The following is a 23,208-nucleotide window of genomic DNA, read 5'->3' as shown; positions in this document are numbered from 1 at the left end:
CCCTTGAGTAAAATTCAAAATATACCCTAGAGTAAACTGCAAAAAAAATAAACTTTTTGGTGTGTGGGAGAGAAACAACATTAAAGTAAAATTGCTTTACTAAACCTGCCCTGGGATTTAGAATATTCTAGTAAATATGGGAATTTTAAAGGAACATAAAACTTTCAACTCAGTATCTTGAATGTGACATCTTTTCTCTTTCAAGTAGCTCTGTTGATTTTCAGAGATTAGTTCATCCATTAGAACTGCATCATCTTTTAAAATACAGGACATGTACTTAAAAGAGGCAGAGTATGTCACTTGAGAAGACATCTCAGGATTTTTGTATCCCTTTTAATCTGTGCCACCTAACAAAACAGGCACAAAAATCAACACTTGTTTCAACACCATTAGCAGCTCTATCCCTTTGTGGTACCAAAGCAAAAGAAGCATAAAGTAGGCAGTATAAACCTTCCTCAACTAACTTTCAAGGGGAGTGTTTTGTGCATTTGTCATGCTATTTCTTTTCTCTTCCATGAGATTTTAGTGGACTAAAGTATGCCATGTATATAGAACTTATGATAAAATGGAGAGGCAAGAACTATGTGATTGAGGTAATTGCCTGAAGAGATGAGGGACAACTCTTTCAGAATGTATCATCTGAATGCAATTTAGCATAAAAATAGAACTGTTTTGCTATAGTCTTTTTTAATAATACAAGGAGATTTATATTAGAAAAAGTCCAAGAAGATTATTCATCTCAAACGGATTATTTATTTTCAAAATGAATATTTATAGAGAGACTCTGAATTAGGCATAGTCTTTGCCTTTGTTTAAACACAATTAACAATATGCAAAATAAGGCAGTTCTTTTTAGAAAATATATGAGCGTAAGTACTAATATTGGCAGTCATTTCAATATCTGCATAGTGAGTACATAAAATGAGGAATGACTAACCTGTTATACTCTTAATTAGTGAACACCTGTACACAATGAAAGCATGGCTGATTTATGAATGCATGAAAATCTAACCAGGCAATTAATGTTCAATTTAAAATTCACACTATTGAAAAAGTAGCAGAAAGAACAACTTGTACTAGGCAAATCACAAAAGCAGAAAAGTTACATTTTCTGTGAATGAATCATTTCCAACATATTTAGGCTACTTTATCTTTTATTATCTTGGTTGCTTAATTTTTATATAGAAATAATCTGAACGTCTTTTGTAGAGCTATTCCAACTTAGTGTAGTAATAACCATTTGGTATTTTTTTTCTCCCTTTTTAAAAAAAGGTCAGACCTGGTGTGTTTTGGAGAAAGAATCAAATATTTCTGTAGTTTATTTTAATTATTGTAAGCTTTGTTCAATTTGTAAGAAGTCACAAATCACATTTTTTGGTCCAATTCTATAACTATAATACAAAAGGGACAGTTAGTTGTTAGTCTTCTATGTATATGTATCTCTCACCTGGGTACTGGTTGGGTAAGAGCATATGAAGGTAAAAAAGAAATGTTCTCTTCTAATCTTTCAATAAAATCACACACCAGTGCCAGACACTGCTCTAGGTGCTAAGGACAGAAGACTAAAAAGTTAGATACAAATCCTCATTCTAAGTGCACTTATATTCTAATGATTATTGAAATTCGTATGTTTTCATGGAGTGTAAAAATATTAAAATTTGATTTTCCCCTGCCTGTATCTGCAATATATACCCATTTCTCTATTTTCAGATCATTTTCATCAATTTTTTTAATAAAAAAATAATTTTTTAAAAATTTCTTTTCAGCGTAACAGAATTCATTGTTTTTGCAACACACCCAGTGCTCCATGCTATACATGCCCTCCTTAATACCCACTACCTGGCTCCCCCAACCTCCCACCCCCTGCCCCTTCAAAACCCTCAGGTTGTTTTTCAGAGTCCATAGTCTCTCATGGTTCATCTCCCCTTCTAATTTCCCTCAATTCCCTTTTCCTCTCCATCTCCCTATCTCCTCCATGTTATTTGTTATGCTCCACAAATAAGTGAAACCATGTGATAATTGACTCTCTCTGCTTGGCTTATTTCACTCAGCATAATCTTTTCCAGTCCTGTCCATGTTGCTACAAAAGTTGGGTATTCATCCTCTCTGATGGAGGCCTAACACTCCATAGTGTATATGGACCACATCTTCCGTATCCATTCGTCCGTTGAAGGGCATCTTGGTTCTTTCCACAGTTTGGCAGCTGTGGCCATTGCTGCTATAAACATTGGGCTACAGATGGCCCTTCTTTTCACTACATCTGTATCTTTAGGGTAAATACCCAGTAGTGCAATTGCAGGGTCATAGTGAAGTTCTATTTTTAATTTCTTAAGGAATCTCCACACTGTTTGCCAAAGTGGCTGCACCAACTTGCATTTCCACCAACAGTGTAAGAGGGTTCCCCTTTCTCCACATCCTCTCCAACACACGGTGTTTCCTGTCTTGCTAATTTTGGCCATTCTAACTGGTGTAAGGTGTTATCTCAATGTGGTTTTAATTTGAATCTACCTGATGGCTAGTGATGATGAACATTTTTTTATTTGTCTGATAGCCATTTGTATGTCCTCATTGGAGAAGTGTCTGTTCATGTCTTCTGCCCATTTTTTGATATGATTATCTGTTTTGTGTGTGTTGAGTTTGAGAAGTTCTTTATAGATCCTTGATATCAACCTTTTGTCTGTACTGTCATTTGCGAGTATCCTCTCCCATTCCGTGGGTTGCCTTTTTGTTTTGTTGACTGTTTTCATCAATATTATTGATGTTTGTGTTTGCCTAAGCTAATGTTCTATTGCACACCTTTTAATATGCAATTTCATAAGGACATAAGAGATAAATTACAGTAAAATTTTGTTCAAAGTAGTCAAAAAGTTTACTAAATTTTTTCCTTTCTTTTTTTCCAGATGCTGGGCAAGATATTTTAAAATACATTTTTATTTTATTTTATTAATTTAATTTAATTTTAAAATTTAATTTAATTTTATTTTTTTCAGTGTTCCAAAGTTCATTGTTTATGCACCACACCCAGTGCTCCTCCTATCACTAGGCTCACCCAACCCCCCCTCCTTTCCAAAACCCTCAGTTGTTTCTCAGAATCCACAGTCTCTCCTGATTTGTCTCCCCTCCGATTTCTCCCAACTCACTTCTCTTCTCCATCTCCCAATGTTTTCCATGTTATTCCTTATGCTCCACAAGTAAGTTAAACTGTATGATAATTGACTCTCTCTGCTTGACTTATTTCACTAAGCATAATCTCTTCCAGTCCTGCCTATATAGATACAAAAGTTGGGTATTCAACATTTCTGATGGAGGCATAATACTCCATTGTATATATGGACCATATCTTCTTTAGCCATTTGTCTGTTGAAGGGCACCTTGGCTCTTTCCACAGTTTGGTGACTGTGGCCACTGCTACTATGAACATTGGGGTACAAGTGGCCTATCTTTTCACTACATCTGTATCTTTGGGGTAAATATCCAGGAGTGCAATTGCAGGGTCATAGGGTAGCTCTATTTTTAATTTCTTAAGGAATCTCCACACTATTTTCCAAAGTGACTGCACCAACTTCCTTTCCCATGAGCAGTGTAAGAAGGTTTCCTTTTTTCCACATCTCCTCCAACACTTGTTTCCCATCTTGTTGGTTTTGGCCATTCTAACCGGTGTAGGGTGGTATCTCAATGTGGTTTTAATTTGAATCTTCCTGATGGCTAGCAATGATGAACATTTTTTCATGTGTCTGTTAGCCATTTGTATGTCTTCTTTGGAGAGTGTCTGTTCATTTCTTCTGTCCATTTTTTGACATGACTATCTGATTTGTGTGTGTTGAATTTGAGGAGTTCTTCATAGATCTTGGATATCAGCCCTTTATCTGTAGTGTCATTTGTGAATATCTTCTCCCATTCTGTGGGTTGCCTCTTTATTTTGACTGTATCCTTTTCTGTGCAGAAGCCTTTGATCTTGATGGAGTCCCGAAAGTTCACTTTCCCTTTTGTTTCCTTTGCCTTTGAAGACATGTCTTGAATGAAGTTGCCGTAGCTGATGTTGAAGAGGTTTCTGCTTATGATTTCCTCTAGGATTTTGATAGATTCCTGCCTCACATTGAGGACTTTCATCCATTTTGAATTTATCTTTGTGTATGGTGTAAGAGAATGGTCAAGTTTCATTCTTCTACTAATAGCTGTCCAATTTTCCTAGCAACATTTATTGAAGAGACTGTCTTTTTTCCACTGTATATTTTCCCCTGCTTTGTTGAAGATTATTTGACCATAGAGTCACTACTCTGTTCCATTGGTCAATGTGTCTGTTTTTGTGCCAGTACCATGCTGTCTTGTAGCGTTGTAGTAAAGCTTGAGATCAGGCAATGTGATGCCCCCAGCTTTGTTTTTCCTTTTCAACATTTCCTTAGAAATTTGGGGTCCCTTCTGATTCCATATAAATTTTAGGATTGTTTGTTCCAGCTCTTTTAAAATTCCTGGTGGAGGGGCGCCTGGGTGGCTCAGTGGGTTAAGCCACTGCCTTCGGCTCAGGTCATGATCTCAGGGTCCTGGGATCGAGTCCCGAATCGGGCTCTCTGCTCGGCAGGGAGTCTGCTTCCCTCTCTCTCTCTCTCTGCCTGCCTCTCCATCTGCTTGTGATTTCTCTCTGTCAAATAAATAAATAAAATCTTTAAAAAAAAAATTCCTGGTGGAATTTTGATGGGGAAGGCATTGAAAGTATAGATTGCTCTAGGCAGTACAGATATTTTAAAAATGTTTATTCTTCCAATCCATTAGCATGGACTACTTTTCCATCTTTTTGTGTCTTCAATTTCTTTCATGAGTTTTCTGTAGTTCTCGAGTACAGATCCTTTACCTCTTTGGTTAGATTTATTCCCAGGTACCTTATGGTTCTTGGTGCTATAGTAAATGGAATCTATTCTCTCATTTCCCTTTCTATATTTTTATTGTTAGTGTATAAGAAAGCAAATGATTTCTGTACATTGATTTGGTATCCTGCCACATTACTGAATTGCTGTGTGAGTTCTAGTATTTTGGGGATGGAGTCTTTGGGTTTTCCATATAAAGTATCTGGACGTCATCTGTGAAGAGAGAGTTTGACTTCTTCATTGCCAGTTTGAATACCTTTTATCTCTTTTTGTTGTCTGATTGCTGTTGCTAGGATTTCTAGTGCTATATTGAATAAGAGTAGTGAGAGTGCGCATCCTTGTGTGTGCCTGATCTCAAAGGGAAGGCTGTTAGCTTTTCCCAATTGAAAATGATATTCACTGTTGGTTTTTCATAGATGGATTTTATAAAGTTGAGGAATGTTGCCTCTATCCCTATACTTTGAAGTGTTTTAATCAGGAACTGATGCTGTATCTTGTCAAATGATTTTCTGCACCAGTTGAGAGGACCATGTGGTTCTTCTCTCTTCTCTTATTGATTTGTTCTATCACATTGCTTGATATGCAAATGTTGAACCACCTTTGTATCACATGGATAAATCCCACCTGGTCATGGTGGATAATCTTTTTAATTTACTGTTGGATCCAATTAGCTAGACTCTTGTTGAGAATCCTGGCATCCATCTTCATCAAGGATATTGGTCTGAAATTTGTCTTTGCTTGGTTTGGGAAGCAGGATAATTCTGGCCTCATAGAAAGAGTCTGGAAGTTTTCCTTCTGTTTCCATTTTTTGAAAGAGCTTAAGGAGAATAGGTATTATTTCTTCTTTGAATGTTTGGTAGAATTCTCCAAGAATCCATCAGGTCCTGGGCTCTCATTTTTTGGGAAGTTTTTGATAACTGCTTCAATTTTGTTACTAGATATTGGTCTATTCAGGTTGTCAGTTTCTTCCTGATTCAGTTTTGGAAGTTTATAGCTTTCTAGGAATGCATCCATTTCATCTAGGTTGCTTAACTTATTGACATATAACTGTTGATAATAATTTCTGATGATTGTTCTATTTCCTAATTTGTAGCTGTGATCTCTCTCCTTTCATTCATAATTTTATTGATTTGGGTATTATTTCTTCTTTTGGAAGTTTGGCCAGTGGTTTATTGATCTTATTGATTCTTTAAAAAAAAAAAAACAGTGTCTAGTTTCATAGCTTCTAGTTTCATTGATGTGTTCTACTGTATCTCTAGTTTCTACCTCATTGGTGTCTGTTCTAATCTTGATTATTCCCCTTCTTGTGCATGGGTTGGCTTGATTTGTTGATTTTCCATTTCTTTAACGTGTAAAGAGGGCTGGTGTATTCTGGATTTTTCAGTTTTTTTTTTTTTTTTTTCCTAAGGAGTCTTGAATGGCTATCTATTTCTCCCTTAGGACCAACTTTGTTGTATCCCATAGGTTTTGGACCAATGTGTCTTCATTCTCATTGGCTTCCATGAATTGTTTAAGTTCTTCTTTGATTTCCTGGTTGATCCAAACATTCTTAAGCAGGGTGATCTTTAGCTTCCAAATGTTTGAATTCCTTCCAAGCTTTTCCTTGTAGTTGAGTTCCAGTTTCAAAGCATTGTGGTCTGAGAATATGCAGGGAACAATCTTTTGGTATTGGTTGAGCCCTGATTTGTGACCCAGTATGTTGTCTATTCTGGAAAAAGTTCCATATGCGCTCGAGAAGAATGAGTATTCTGTTGTTTGAGGGAGAAATGTTCTGTATATATCTGTGAGGTCCATCTGGTCCAATGTGTCATTCAATACTCTTGTTTCTTTATTGATTTTCTGCTTGGATAATCTGTCTATTATTGAGAGTGGTGTGTTGAGATCCCATACTATTAATGTATTCATATCAATATGACTCCTTATCTTGATTAATAGTTGTCTTATGTAGTTAGCTGCTCCCATATTGGGAGCATAAAATATTTACAATTGTTAGATCTTTTTGGTGGATAGACCCTTTAAGAATGATATAGTGTCCTTCTTTATCTCTGTCTACATTATTTAGCCTAAAATCTCTTTATCTGATATGACAATCACTGCTCAAGCTTTCTTTTGAGGCCCATTGGCATGGAAGATGTTTCTCCATCCCTTCACTTTCAGTCTGGATATTTATTTAGGTTCCAAATTGGTCTCTTGTAAATAGCACATCGATGGTCCTATCATTTTATCCAGTCTGCAACTCTGTGCCATTTTATGTGAGCATTTAGGCCATTCACATTGAGACTGATTATTGAAAGGTATGTTTTTCTTGACATTATGTTGCTTGTGAAGTCCTTGTTTCTATAGATTGTTTCTGTAAACAATCTATTTCACTCTTGGGTTCTTTCTTCTTTTATTGAACTCCTCCCCCAATCCCCCTAATATTTCTTGTAATGCTGGCTTGGTGGTCACATACTCCTTTAAACCTTGCTGGTCTTGGAATTTCTTTATCTCTCCATCCATTTTGAATGTTCACCTTGCTGGATAAAGTATTCTTAGCTGCATGTTCTTCTTATTTAGTGCCCTGAATTCATCTTTCCAGACCTTTCTGGCTTTCCAGGTTTCTGTGGACAGGTCTGACATTATTATGATGGACCTTTCTCTGTACCTAAGGAATCTCTTCCTCCTAGCTTCCCTCTGAAGCTCTTGTCTAAAATTATGATTCGTCAGTCTCACAATCAAGTGCCTTGAGGTCCTTCTAGATTTACTGATCTTGATGGAGTGTTCTGTCTGCCTCTAAGACATGAATACTGTTTCCATTCCCTAACTGAGAAAATTTTCACTCCGAATTTGTTCAGCTATATCTTCTAGTTGTCTCTCTTTCCAATAATTCTGACATTGGAATGTTTCATGGCATCATTTATTTTCCTAATTCTGTTTTCATGGCTTCTAAGCTATTTCTTTCATGCCTCCTCCTGTTCCCTTTTCTCCATCAGTTTGTTCTCTAGATCACTAATTCTATCTTTTGCTTTGGTTACCCTAGCTGGTAGTGAATTTAGATTAGATTGGATCTCACTAATAGCACTTTAAATTTCTTCCCAGGTGACTTTCACTTCTTCCCTAATTCAATTCCATGTTGATACTAATGGTTTTCTCCAACCTAGCCTTGTCTGGATAATTGTTACCCTGAATTCCCTTTCGGACATACTGTTTATGTTTATACCCAATAGCTCTTATGGACAGGGCACAGTCTCTGTCTTTTTCCTCTGTTGGGTGTTCTTCCTCCTAGTCGTTTTGCTGAGAGGTGGTTGAGGGGATGTATAGCTGAATATAAAAATTATGATCCAGGCAAGGTGTACCCTGGAACACTTCAGAGCAATTAGAAGTCACCACCAAAAAGATATAAAAAATAAAAGAGAGAGAGAGAAAAAAAAAAGATCAAAAACAAATACACAGAAACACTGACAGAAGAAAAAGATGGGAGGGTGGTTATAAATCCTCAATGTGGGAGAGGAAGGTTATTTTGATTCTTCCTGGGTGTGTCTTGATATTTTGTTCAAGGACTCAACTTTCCAGAGATAAGGGGAGATTAAAACTGGTTTATATATAGGGGTAGTATTGATTAGGGAAAGAGGATTACCTTGAAGCTTATATCTATATGTATATTAAAAAATAGAAAAGAAAAAGGAAACACAGGTATATGTATGAAAAAAGTTCTAGTTAAAGGTTATTATGGAATTTGTTGTATTGAACCTCTCGTTGTAATGGTAAATAGGTTAAGAAAATTAAAAAGAATGAGAATAGTGAGAAAAATATATGTTGTGTCTATGAAATATACAGCTTTGGGGGCAATGCTGGGGGTTTAATATCTTCTTTTCCCCTGATGTTCGGGTTTTATGGGGACCCTTTGGTGGTTGAGATCTCATTTTTTTGGCTTGTTTTCTGGGGAAGGACCTGCTGCATTGTTTTTCAGTCAGTTTTGCTTGGGTTGAGTCCTCCTCCCCCTGTCAAGGGGCTGGGCTCTGTGGAAACCGATCTTTTAGCCTTTTGTTCTCTGAATGTTTTTGTTCTTTGGTGGACTTTTTCAGCTTTTCAGAGGTTTAGTGGAAAGCAAAGTGCACCCAGACCTCCATCTCAGAGAGAAGCCTCAGTCTGCTACCCCCTGGGTGGTCCAGAACACACAGACTCCCTCTTTGCAAATTCCACTGAACAGTGCAGCCTCCCACAGGCAGTGCATTTCCTCAGCCACCATCTCAGGGTCACCTGAAGTGCCCACTTGTCTCTACACCCAAGTGTCACTAAAACTGTGAGTGGTATTGGTTCAGGGGGGCTGCTTCTGGTGGCTGCCTTTGCCAGGACTGCTGTTTGGGGCCCAGACCTCGCAGTTGCACAGGTCACCACTGAGGGATCCCGACCAGAGATTGTGCTGACTCATTCAGGCCTGGGCTGGGAGCATACAGACCCACAGCCAGTCCTAGAGATCACTGGCTAGCACCCGAACAGAGCTTTTTCAGGCACTGGTGGGGAGTGGGCCAGACCCTGGTATCATAGTGCTCACAAGAAGGTGAAAGGCTGTAGTTCTAGAGAGCACAGGCTGGCATCCACACCAGACTCCCTATTGCTGGGGCGGGAGTGCACCCAGCCAAGTGGTGATAAAGCCCCACAACTCCAGGGGCTCAGGGACCAGGAACTGGAGGCTCCACTGCACTCTCTCCAGCATGAGTGGGTGCCTGCAGTGACCACCCTTGGTCCATGGCTTAGGCCGTGCCCATGACCGCCCGATTCTATCAGTTGCCCTTTAAGATCTTTTGCTCTTTTTGAGTGCTTTTAACCAGACTCCAAGTTAACGCTGGTTCCCAATCACAGGACACTCTCATATTGGGGGTATTACTTTCCAGTGGGTCACTTCTGGTGGCTTCCTCCCCTTCTGTTTATTCTGTAATATCAGTCCAAGCATTCCCACTCTGCTTTACCTCTCCACTGGTGTCTTCTGCCCCTGTAGAGATCCAGAAGTGTATAATCCCACATATCAGGCTAATTTCATAGGTGTTCAGAGTGTTCTGGTAGATAATTAGCTCACTTTAGGGGACTGGTTAAAACAGGATCTCCTACTTCTCTGCTATCTTTTAAATAAAGCTGCTAATTCTCTTATATGACTACTAGAAACATTTTAGAGGTTCTTCATTCCAAAAGGCCAGAAGGTTGCTGTGTTTTCCTTCAGGAAGGAGATGGATATTTATTGTAATCATAGATGTAAAGCAGTAGGCAAGTTAAGATGATGTTTGCTTGGCTGAATATAATTTATGCCAGGTCCATGGTGAAGGTCAATATAAAGGGTTTTAAGGAACTACACTGCAATTATAGCTAATTGTTACCACTGGATAAAAAGAGGGTGGTCCTATCTTTTCTAAATTTTATGGAATTGTTATATTGAATGAGTATATAATCAGAAAAAGAAACTAACTGCATCAGTTTCATGGTAACTTGAAGATGAATACTAGATGCACGTGTGGAAACAAGGAGCAAAAGATCTGAAAACAAAGTGAAAGAATTATTTTAAAGGAAATAATTTTATGATGTCCAGGTAAATGAATGAGCAAAAATTATGCTAAATAGAGAAAACAACCATGGTTAATTCAACTTGCTTTCAAAGTGATTAGAGGCATGCCAAATTGAATTCTGACTCTCCAAAATTCTTACCTGCTTCATTTGTGCGGATCATTCGAGACGGGGTGCTTGGATCTCCAGTCCCAATTGGATTGGTGGCCACCACTCTAAATTCATATTCCACCCAAGGGTTAAGGTCCACTGCCATAGCTGACTCCATGTCCCCCGTTATAATTTCTGGGACTATGGAGGAGAAAGAGATTTCATGGCATTAGGAGGACTCAGAAATAGTTACAAATGGCAATCAAGGGTATCATAGATACTAACAAAATCAGCAGGTCCAATAATAAGGAATAATGCATGGTCATTGTGTCACCTCTGGTCTCATTAGTAAAATGAAAATCAATCTTCAGGAAATAAGCACTTGCACATGTTAAAGATTGTTGTAGTTGATTAGAATTCTTTCATCTCATCTTAATACATAAATTGCTATAACAAAACTTGCCATTATGTACACTAAAATCATTTTGTCAACCCCTCAGCCTCAAATAAGAAGGCAACTAAGTGTTACAATTTAAGCAAACAGTTCTCAAATTTCTAGGGAATTTTCTTGAGCAGTTTGCCCCTTGCAGTTCTGGCAAACATGCTTGGCCACTTGGCAGTTCAAAGCAGTGGATTAAGAATACATCTCTTTAATTAAAAAAAAAAAAATCCAGTTTGTGCATTCTAAGTGGAAGCTCTGCAGCTTTTCTTGGAGGTGACTTCTGTACAATATTTTAATTTTATTAAGGCATAAAATTGTCGATACAATTATCACAGAGTAAAATACTTGTTACATAGTATACATATTCTAATTGAGACTGATTTTCTTGTTCACTCATCTCTGCTGTCTAGGAAATATTTCTGGAAGAACATTTGCTACAGGGGTGATAATAGGGAAAAGGGAGAACATTTCTTATGATGTGCAAAGATCCTCCAGATCTATATCAGTCTTAGATTTTTGTTTAAGCATGGTAAGATGGGGGAGGATTTTGATTTGAGGACTCAGTGCAGTTTTACTATGACAAGATGGAGTTAAATGCATTTGGATTTTACATGAAAATTTATTTTGAAACATGTCAAGAGAATGTTACCAACTAATCAGTCCATGAAAGGTAAATGATCAGAGCATAGGCAGTGTGGGCTGCCTGACAAATCTCATAGCACCAAAAAGCTGATTTTTTTTTTTTTTTTTTCGAGCAGTGAAATGAGACCTGGGGCAATAGTCTGTCTCTCCTTGCTGCACTGGCAACTGAGCAATATCCTTGGAGTCTAAGAGATAGAGGGAGAAAGGCTACCACCCAGTCTATAGCTTGGTGAAATGCTGAGTTGTGCTTGCCAAACATAAATGTAGAAGAGTTCCCCAGACACTTAGCCCTCTCTAGCCCCTAACCTACATTTTACCATCAATACTTGTTTTGGTCCACCAAAGAAGTACCTCACTGCAGGGGTGCCTGGGTGGCTGAGTGGGTTAAGGATCTGCCTTCAGCTCGGGTCATGATCTCAGGGTCCCGGGATTGAGCCCCGAATCGGGCTCTCTGCTAGGCAGGGAGCCTGCTTCCTCCTGACTCTCTGCCTGCCTCTCTGACTACTTGTGATCTCTCTCTCTGTCAAATAAATAAATAAAATCTTAAAAAAAAAAAAAAAAAAAAAGAAGTACCTCACTGCTTAATTTACATCTGTTTGTCAGTTACCTCAAGCAACTCCAGACATCTAGGTCATCCCTCAACCCTTTTATTCCAATCCTGATTGAATTCTGCACATCTCCTTTTCTGCCCTAGTTCCCATCCTTCCCTACTCTGTGAAATCTTTTACTGTGACCTCTGGAATTCATTATCCAATATTAGCAAAATCCCCTGTATCCTATTTTCTTCCTGAACTTTCTTCCAGTCTTATCAGTCTCTATTGCTGGTTTCTTTTCATCATTGCTGGTTTCTTTTCATCTTCCAGATGCACCCAGTTCTATTAACTCTTTGGTGATCGTATCTAGTCTCATAGTTTAAAATACCATCTGGAGGTCATGATACCAGTATTTTCAGGCATGAACCTCTTCCCTGGTCTCCAAACTCATTTTTCCAATGGCGCATTAGACATTTCTATTTAGATAGGGTTCTCAACCTTAAATTCCACCCCCTGTTTCTAAACTATTCCTTATTGGGTGGATGATAATTGTGTTCTTATGGATGTTATAGCCAAGATCTTGGGGTCATCATGGATCCCTTTCTTTTCCCTCTGTCTCAGTTCAACCCATAAGCAACTATAAAATTGATGATATCAAAATATGATTTCTTTACTTCATTTTGCAACAAAATTTCTTCAGAGAGTCCTCTATATTTTCTTTCATTCTCTCCTTTTTTTAAAAATTGAATTAATATACAGTGATATATTAGTTTTAGGTATACAATATAATTATTCAAAAATTTTAGGCATTACTCAGTACTCATCAAGATAAGTGTATTCTTGATTTCCTTTATCTTTTTACTCTTCCCCCAACACAATTACTTCCCCTCTGGCAACCATCAATTTATTCTGAGTATTTAAGTGTCTGTTTTTTTAATCTCCTTTTTTATGTTTGTTTTGTTTTTTTAATTCCACATATAAGTGAAATCATATAGTCTTTGTCTTTCTCTGACTAACTTACTTTACTTAGCATTATACTCTCTAGGTCCATCCGTGTTGTTGTAAATAGCAAGATCTCATTCTTTCTTATGGCTTTTTTCTTCTATTGTTTATATGTAGCATATCTTCTTTATCCACTCATCTATTAATGGGCACTTTGGTTGCTTCCTTATCTTGCCTATTATAAATAATGCTGCAATAAATACATGTATCTTTTCAAATTAGTGTTTTATTTTCCTTTGAGTAGATAGCTAGCAGTGGAATTTCTCATTCATATGATGTTTCTATTTTTAATTTTTTGAGGAATCTCCATACTGTTTTCCACAGTGGCCAATGTATTCCAATGTATTCCTACCAACAGTACATAAAGCTTCATTTTTCTCTACATCATTGCCAACCCTTGTTATTGCTTGTTTACTGGATACTAACCATTTTGACAGGTGTGTATCTCCCTGTGGTTTTGATTTGTATTTCCCTGCATGATTAGTGATATTGAACATTTTTCCATGTGACTGTTGACCATCTGTATATCTTCTTAGGAAAAATGCCTATTCAAGTCCTTTGTCCATTTTATTTATTTATTTTTTTAAAGATTTTATTTATTTATTTGATAGACAGAGATCACAAGTAGGCAGACAGGCAGGCAGAGAGAGAGAGCAGAAGAAGCAGACTCCTTGATGAGCAGAGAGCCCAATGTGGGGCTCAATCCCAGGACCTTGAGATCATTACCTGAGCTGAAGGCAGAGGCTTTAACCCACTGAACCACCCATGTGCCCCAAGTCCTTTGCACATATTGAAATCAGACTATTTGGGGGTTTTTTGGTGTTGAGTTGTTCTTTATATATTTCGGGTATTGACTCCTTACCAGATAAATCATTTACAAATATCTTCTCCCATTTAGTAGATTGTATTTTTGTTTTGTAAATGTTTCCTTCACTGTGCAAAAGCTTTTTATTTTGGTGCAATCCCAATAGTCTAATTTTGCTATTGTTTTCCTTGCCTTTGGAGACAGATCTAGAAAAATGTTGCTGTGGCTGATGTCAAAAGAAATGACTGCTTATGTTTTCTTTTAGGAATTTTATTATTTCAAATCTCACATTTAGGCCTTTAATCTATTTTGAGTTTATTTTTGTATATAGTGTAAGAAAGTAGTGCAGTTTTAACCTTTTGCATATAGCTGCCTACTTTCTCCAGCACCACTTATTGAAGAGACTGTCTTTTCCCCATTGAATATTTTTGCCTCCTTTGTTGTAGAATAATTGACTTTATTTATTTTTGGGTTCTCTATTATGTTTGATTGTTCTATGTGTCTATTCCTACACCAATACCATGCTGTTTTACTACAGCTTTGCAGTATATATTGGAATCTAGGAATGTGATACCTCCAGCTTTGCTTTTTTTTCCCCTTCAAGATTGCTTTGGCTATTCAGGGTCTTGTTACATACAAATTTTAGTATTATTTGTTCTATTTCTTTGAAAAATGCTACTGATATTCTTGATAGGGATTACCTGAAGTCTGTAGATTGCTTTGGATATATGGACATTTTAACAAAATCTGTTCTTCCAATCCATGAGAAAGAATATCTTTTTATTTGTTTGGGTCATCTTTAATTTCTTTCATCAGTGTTTTATAGTTTTCAATGTATAGGTCTCTCACCTCCTTGGATATCTTTAATTCTAGGTATTTTATTAATTTTGATGTAACTATAAAGGGAATTATTTTCTTAATTTCTCTTTTTGCTACTTCGTTACAACACAGAAATGCAACAGTTTCTGTATATTAATTTTATGTCCTGTGACTTCATTGAATTAATTTATGGTTCTAGGTTGTTTGTTTATTTGTTTGTGGATTCTTCATTGTTTTCTCTATATAATATCATGTCATCTGCAAATAGTGAGTTTTACTTCTGTCTTACCAATTTGGTTGGCTTTTGTTAATGTTTCTTGTCTGATTGCTGTGGCTAGGAATTCCAGTACTGTGATGAATAAAAGTGGTGGAAATGGACATCCTTGTCTTGGTTCCTGATCTTAGAGAAAGGCTCCCAGTTTTCATTATTAGGTATGATGTTAGTTGTGGGTTTTTCATACATGGGCTTTATTATGTTGAAGTGTGATCTTTCTAAATGTGCCTGTTGTGTTGTTACCATGAATGGATGTTGTGCTTTGTCAAAATTCTTTTCTGAGATGATCATAGGATTTTTATTCTTTCTCTTGTTAATGTGATATATATATATCCCATTGCTTGATTTGCAAATATTGAACCACCTTACATCCCTGGGATGAAACCCACGTCATTGTGGTGAATGACCTCTTCTGTCTTGAACCCATTCTAGTGAGATCTTAGTTATCATTTTACAAAAGTTACTGTTGTCAAGACAACCAGTGACCTCTATGTTGCTAAGATTGAAGATTAATTCCCAAACCTCATCATACTTCATATATCAGTAACATTTGGCACATTAATTATTTCCTCTTCCATGATTAATTTTATTCTTTCCTCTTCCAGGATATAACATTGTCTTGGCTTTCTTTTTTAATTAAATTACTAGTTATCCTCTGTATCCTTTGTATTTTTCCTCTTCTCCACAGTTTCTCACTATCAAAATGCTCCAAGTTCAATACTCCTATCTTCTCTTCTTTGCATTCATATCCTTGAGATGACATGCAGTCTTATTGTTTTAAATGAAATTTATATGGCAATAAATTTCCAATTTATATCTTTTTTCTAAGCCTCTCAAACTCCATCCTCATATATTCAGTTGCCTATCTGCTATCCTTAGAGGCCCCATCTCCAAATACAGTTACACTGGGAGTTAGATCTTCAACATAAAACATTTGGATACAATTTGCACACAATTCAATCCATATCAAGCAGGTTGCAATTTTAAATAGAGTCAGGATAAGTCTTATTAGTAACGCACATTTGAGTGAAGCTTTTAAAAGACATATGGATTTATGGATATGGATTTAGTTATGCCAATATCTAGGGGAAACTATGTCAGATAAAAGGAAAACTAGTACAAAGGTATTAGAAATATTATATGTAGGAACATTAGAAGATCACTGAGTCAGGAGAAAAGTGAGCTTTAGGGATAATGGTAGAAGATGACTTTGGAGAGAGACTGATAGGACAAAATCATATAGGACTTGGGCTTTCATCCTGAGAGAAATGGAGAGAAACTCACTAGAATTTTGATATTCTGTCTTAACTTTTAATACATTAGTTCCAATTATGTTGGAAATAGGAAGTAATTAACCCATTTAATGAGGTCATAAGGATGGGGCTCTTATCTGATAGAATTAGTGTCCTTTTAAGACGAGATACCAGAGGCATTCACTTCCTCTTTCTCTGCCACAAGATGACACAGTGAGAAGGCTGATACTGCAAGCCAGAAGGAGAGTTCTCACTAGGAATTAAATCCTATTGGCTAGCACCTAGATTTTGGGATCCCCAGCCTCTAGAACTATAAGAAAAATTTCTCTTATTTAAGCCACCAAGTTTACAGTATTTTGTAATGGCAGCCTGAACAGACTAATACACTGCCCCTACCATAATACTTCTGATTCTCCTTATAATATTTCTTCAATTTTTTTCATTCACTACCTTCTAAGATACAATATAATTTACTTGTTTATTATGTTCCCTGTTTTTGTTTATCTTCATCTTTGAGAATACAATATCCACAAGAGTAGGGATTTTTGTTTTGTTTTGTTCACTCATATATCCTAGTGCCTAGAATACTGCCTGGAAGGTATTTGACAAATTTATATTGAATGAATGAAAGAGATGCTTAGATTGCCAGGTGTGATAAAAATAAGTACAGCTAATTTCTGTTTTAACCTTAACGGGGTTATTTCAGGCTTTATGTTAGAAAGGAAAATATGAAATCTAAAAAATGTCCTTCCTCCTAATGATATGAATATTTATATCTTCTTAGCAATAACTATAGGGTTTAAAATCTTTCTCCCTCACCCTATAACACCCATTCTTAAATCTAATCCCTCTTTAAAAATAAAAGTGAAAATATTCATAAATTCTAAATTCCTTGTTACTTGTAAGCACTATAAAACAATTGTAAAAAGTATACATTGAGGGGTGCCTGGGTAGCTCAGTCATTAAAGCATCTGCCTTTGGCTCAAATCATGGTCCCGGGGTCCTGGGATCAAGCCCTGCATCGGGTTCTATGCTTGGCGGGAAGCCTGCTTCTCCCTCTCCCACTCCCCCTGCCTTTGTTCCCTCTCTCGCTGTCTCTCTCTCTCTGTCAAATAAATAAATAAAATCTTAAAAATAAAAGTTTATGTTGAAGGTATTAATATTTTGGATGAAATAATATGCTATATGAAATACATTAAAAATAAACTTTTAAAAAATTAGCATTTGATTTCAAATGCAATATTATGGAAATGAAAGATAGTGGAAAATGTATACTAAAATAAGTATTTTTAAAATCTTACAAGTATCTTATTATAAATATATTTTTTTCTGGAAGTATGGGGACAAGTTGGTTTCAAATAAAACATTCTTCAGTGAGAACACACTGTGACTAAAAAATAGTGGATGACCGCATATTGATTCAGGGTGGGAAACCTGTTAGAATGCCTTTCCTTGTAAAGGAATTGCATCCTAGAATTTAATTGAACAATTGACTGTAAACTAAAGAAGCCTGTCTTGTTACAAATTTAATCAACCAATCAGTAGAAAATATATCCACAGATAGGAAACATATCCACAGAAAGAATAGTTAAGAAATATGTTTGAATTAAGTAAACAATGACCAATCAATTCTATGATTTTAGGTGATTTTGTTATTCTTAAGCAGACACAATGAAATACTAAGTCAGCTAATAGTATTCAATAATATAAAGAATAAAGTCAAGTTTCCAAATCAAAAGCAATTTGTTTGAACAGCAAAGGGGTCTATAAGTGAAATTATCTATTTTTTATGGCTCTTTTCATGCTTTCTTCAAAATGAATAAATAAGTCACATTCACAGTCATCTGACTTGAGTCCGAGTTTTGAACTGGCAATATTAATAAATTAATCCCAGTTATCATCACATAGAAGGTACAGATGCAACTCATTACTTTATTTGTCAAAAATAAGTTATTCACCATTTTTTGTATTTATGGTGGTATATAAAGGAACTGTAAGTAATTTTTAAATACTAGCTTATGAACTCCATTAACATTATCATAGTTCAAACCCCAAACCAATTTTTTCTTTCTAATAGATATTTCTGCATTAGAGCTTGCCTCTTTTGAAATTCATTTAGGTGAAGAAAAGCTATGAAAACAAAGGCCCACTGCCCCAAGGGAATTGTGGCTTTAGAGGGACTTTTTTCCTCATCACAGGCATGAAAAAAGTGGTGGTTGAATTTAGCTAGGAGCTTAAACTATTTAAAACTTTTACTTAAGAGCAGGCAAAAGTTGAGTACTGCTCCTTGGCCTGCTTTCCTACAGGATGGCATGCTAGACTTTGAGGAACAAGCGACCCCATTAGATGCCCTCAAAGACAAGTAAAATTAATCATATAAAGAAATATATTTCCCAGAAATCTATATTTCCTTATAAATATAATAAAGCATAGATTTCTTAATAAGTACCTGCTGAACTGAATTTAAAAAGAACTCTCAAAAATGTCCCAGCATTCAAATTAAATTAGAAAAATGAGAATACAACTTTATAGTAGGCACTTCTAAAACAAATAAACCCCCCAAATAACACTTGAGTCCAAATGCCTAAGCCACACGCACACACACACACTTTCGCTCTCTTTCATTTTATCTTGTGCCAAAAATTCCTACAGTTGACGTGTGTGTGTGTATACACACACACAAATACACACACATTAATCTTTCTATGTATCAAGCAATAAAAGGTAGAAACAAGTGAATCAAGACGTGAGAAATCAAGATATAAGAGTAACTAGAAAACTATGGTTGTAATAGGAGGAAGATTCGATGTTCTGGATTGCCAGGCCATGTGTTATGGTAAGAAGGCCAAGAACATGGTTATGGGATGAGTGAGGAACACACATATATGTACTGCAATGTGCCCACAAGGAAAATGTCCCAAGAATTGTGGGCAGAATGGCAAAAGTGGAGATAGCTGTAGGCAGGAAAATGGACTAAATGGACTTGGTGAGTGTACAACACCAGATCTAAAAGTCAATCCATTTCCTGGTTACAAAGCAAGAGGTTTGGGCTGTCACACAAAGGAAAAGATAAAAGCATTGGGGCAGAGGTTGTAAGTATTCTTAATAAGCTTGTTTGTGTGACTTGACTTTGTGATCTTTCCAGAATTATCTATTGAACTTAGAGATTCCCCCAATTTCTTGGATCTACAGAAAAATCACAAGATTAACATGGAGCCAGAAGTGAGGCTAACACCCACAATTAATCATATTACAAATTAATATGTATACACAAATAGGACACTTTAGTGATAATCAAAATAAATTTTATAAATTAATAGGAACCTAATTTTTAAAAAAACTAAATTGTATTTTGTATGCAGATGAATATATTTCCTGTTACTCAAATTGTAAAATTTTACACAAAAATAAATTTGTTTAAATTTCATTTAAAATAGATAATTCCACTTCTATAACATTATGTTTAGTGAGGTTCATGATTACTGCACTCAGAAATTTTACTGATTTCATATTTCCCTTCTAAACAAATAAATCAGTTTTATATTTAGATAGTAAATAAAATCTCAAATCTTTAGGATGGACAATTGCTTCTGAAGATTACATTTTATAGATATTACATAGTTTTAAATACCAACATGTTAAATAGGTGTCTAATAGCTATCAAGTAGACATCTTAGAAGTAGACATCAAAATGCTGCATTGCATTGTTTTACATAATATAATGTGTTAAATCTTCTTTTTATAAATTAAACAAATGTATGACTATAAATAGACAGCACAAGGAAGTGGAGTAATGGAAAAATTCTGTACCTGATTATCTTGGTGGTTACTTGAGTCTATGCAATAAAATTTCATAAAATTTTATGGAATGACATACTAAAATTGCATATAAACAAACAAATATAAATGATGTGATCTCTTCTTAGGAATTCTTAGGAATTGAGAGAAGAAAGCAAGATAGGTTTTTTTTTTTTTTTTTTTTTTTTTTTTTTTGAGACAGTGTGAGTACATGGTGGGGTATGAAGTAATGAGAGAGAGAATCTTAGGCAGGCTCCACACCCAGCAGGGAGCCATGGAGGGCTCTATCTCAGACCCTGAGATTATGATCTGAACCTGAAATCAAGAGTGGGACACTTAATTTACTGAGCCACCCAGACACCCAGAAAGAAAAATATCTTTATAAAAAAAGGTAAATAGTGGTTAATATTGTAATAAATAACAAAGTTTCCAGAATCCAAAGTGATCCTACTGAGATTGCTAGCAAATATAGCTCATGACATAGGAAGGTATTCTTGTTGCCTCTGATGTTGCATTAGAGCTTCTTACTTGTTTTTACTGTTTGCCAGCCCAGGGAGAATGGGCTTCGAGCCTGCAGGTTGTAGGAGGAGATTGGGCTGTGGTTGTCAGCCGCTGGGCTCCAGGACAGTGTGGCTGTGTTTTCTGTGATTTCCTCAACAATCACTATCCCTGGTGGGCCTGGGGGACCTATAGGAGAAAGGGTATGGATAAAGTTAAGTACAAGCCATGATGAGGAGCCATAAGAAATTGCATTTCCAATAAAGATCCCATCAAACTATCTTAGTGAAATACATATTTAGTGATGGAAATGGACATTAGAAAGAGATAGGGTGCAAGGCAGTTTCCATGATTTCTGCTGGTAACTTAATTATAGATATGATTTTTTTCTAAAACTTTGTGCTTGGGGCAACTACAAATTAGCATTATATTTTTTAGGAAAAGAAAAAGAAATAATTACAAACACACACAAGAATATGAATGTCAATATCAACTATGACTGTTGACATCAACCATAGTTTACAGCAGCAACAATAGAGAGTGATAAACAATGGTATCAGTTACAAAAAAGATCCCATCATTACTAAAAAGCTCTACGTTGTGGGTTTAATTTTTATTTTCAGAAAATCTGCAATGTACAAATACTGTGATGTGACTATCAAGTAGCTTAAAGTTTAACAAGGGAAATATGAAGAGCTCTGAAATAATGATAGTTCAGGCCAAGTAAGGGTATATTGTAGAAGTGAGGCATGGAAAAATTTTGTGGGGAGCTAAAAGAAAGTGTGGTTTTGATGGTGATGATGACAATGATGGGTTTTGGTGGGCATGGGAGAGTGATGAATCAGATATTATTTTCCTTATGCTTGTGAAAAATTGGTATAGAATAGCAATAATCTATGAGCATGTAGACTCTAGCTTTAAAAAACAACTGTGATCTGATGAAGAAATATACTTTTGTATTATAACCCTTAAAATAGTGATATTTAATAGCAGTCAAAGATATGTAGAGTGTTCACATTTTAGAGGCTGGAAAGCATGTCAATATTCTTATTAACATTCTTCTGTTCTCTAATATAGACCATTCAGGGTGCAAAGATGCTTTTATTTTCAATGAAAACAAACAAAAAACCCTCTTAAGTATTTTAAGTTGTTTCTGAATTAGTCTACCAGCATCATTCTGGCTTCACTTAACTCCTTAATCCACCTTGATACCATTGTCATTCACACTTAACTACTTTCTCTGGCTCTGGTCCTGGCTTTCTAGTCTAACTTTGCTAAGTCAAATGTGGTGATTGCAAAGTCTCATCATGAGGGGCTGAGATAGACTGTAAGCAGCTAAGAAATGGTGGAAGGCTAGAGAAATTGAGGCAGATGGTAAAAACCTCTGGGTAGAGAATTTCAACAAGGAAGGAGCAAGGGGATGGAGAAATAATTTTAAAAGCCTCATGAAGCCAATGGCATATTTAGGAAAGGAGAAGTGAACATTTTTATCAATTGAGCCCATTCAGATTTAGGAATTTTTAAAATTTGGTTTGACTTATCATCAAAGATGCCAATGGTGTGAATGGCCATGGTGTCAAGGTTGACTAGGGAGTCAAGTAAAACCAGAAAGGTGCTGATAGACGAGAATAAAATAAGGAATCAAGGAAAGTGTGATGGGAAGATACAAGAATTGCAACATGTGAAGAGAAAATTGCAGTTTGTGATTTAAGTGTAGGGTACTTTTAAGTGATAATTTGTGTTTATTTGGAGTGAAATGGGGAATATGATTGCTAAAGTTGACAAGGTCAAGGACTTATGGAAGAATATGTTTAATTTATTTTCAGTATGAATGTTTAAAGCATTAAGACAGTGGCTAAGGATGAGGTGAAGTAAATAAACGAGATGCAGGAGCTGAAGAAGATGTCTGAGTTGTTAGACTGTGGTGACACAAATATAAAGAGTAACTATAATGGCAATAACCTAAGTAATGATGAGAGTATTAACCATAATAATATTACTAATAGCATATCCTCACTTTACTGTATTAAGGCCCTGTATTTAGTATTTTGCAAACAATAAGTTGTTCATTTATTTTTATGTCGCTGTGAGGTTGATCTCCCTATTTCATAGAGGATATAATGGGATCTCAGAGATTTGTTAGTCAATAAATAATAAATAAGTTAATAATCTTATTATATGTTAGGTGTTACAGTAGGCAGTAGGTGTCAGAGAATCCATTTTTCTGAGGAAACATTTCTTGCCCAAGTAACTTTGCTAGTGAATGGAACAGCTAAGATTTGAATTTGAATCTGGTTGTGAAATCTGATTTGCCCAAAGAAGCAAGGCGTAAACAAATCCTTCATCCTTTCATTGTTAAGCTAGAAAGTAGTTTTAATTGAAGGAATGGAAGGGAGAAAATTGTGTGTTAAGGAAAGACACGTTTAAATTACGTGGTAGATGGGATAGGGAGGGAGACAAATCATCAGGGCCTCTTAATCTCACAAAACAAAGTGAGGGTTGCTGGGGGGAAGGGTGTCGGGAGAGGGTGGTGGGGTTATTGACATTGGGGAGGGCATGTGTTATGGTGAGTGCTCTGATTTTTTTTTAATTAAATATAAAACAAGCCCAACACCCAAAGAACAAATAATCCAATCAAGAAATGGGCAGAAGACA

General features: G+C 36.1%; 1 protein-coding gene across 1 annotated transcript in view; it reads right to left on the bottom strand.

Annotated features, from left to right (window-relative positions):
* CNTN5 (contactin 5) overlaps positions 1–23,208 on the bottom strand; it is a 784,689-nt gene that overhangs the window by 70,590 nt on the left and 690,891 nt on the right. The window contains exons 15-16 of the mRNA XM_059391830.1: positions 20,584–20,742; positions 10,539–10,688 (exon numbers count right to left, since the gene is read on the bottom strand). Of these exons, the coding sequence (XP_059247813.1) occupies positions 10,539–10,688; positions 20,584–20,742 (309 nt within the window). The remainder of the gene's footprint in view (positions 1–10,538; positions 10,689–20,583; positions 20,743–23,208) is intronic.

Source organism: Mustela nigripes, chromosome 1, assembly GCF_022355385.1.
Source record: "Mustela nigripes isolate SB6536 chromosome 1, MUSNIG.SB6536, whole genome shotgun sequence".
Taxonomy (NCBI): domain Eukaryota; kingdom Metazoa; phylum Chordata; class Mammalia; order Carnivora; family Mustelidae; genus Mustela; species Mustela nigripes.
Note: the sequence above shows the minus strand (reverse complement) of the source record. Positions and strands in the feature narration are given on the sequence as shown.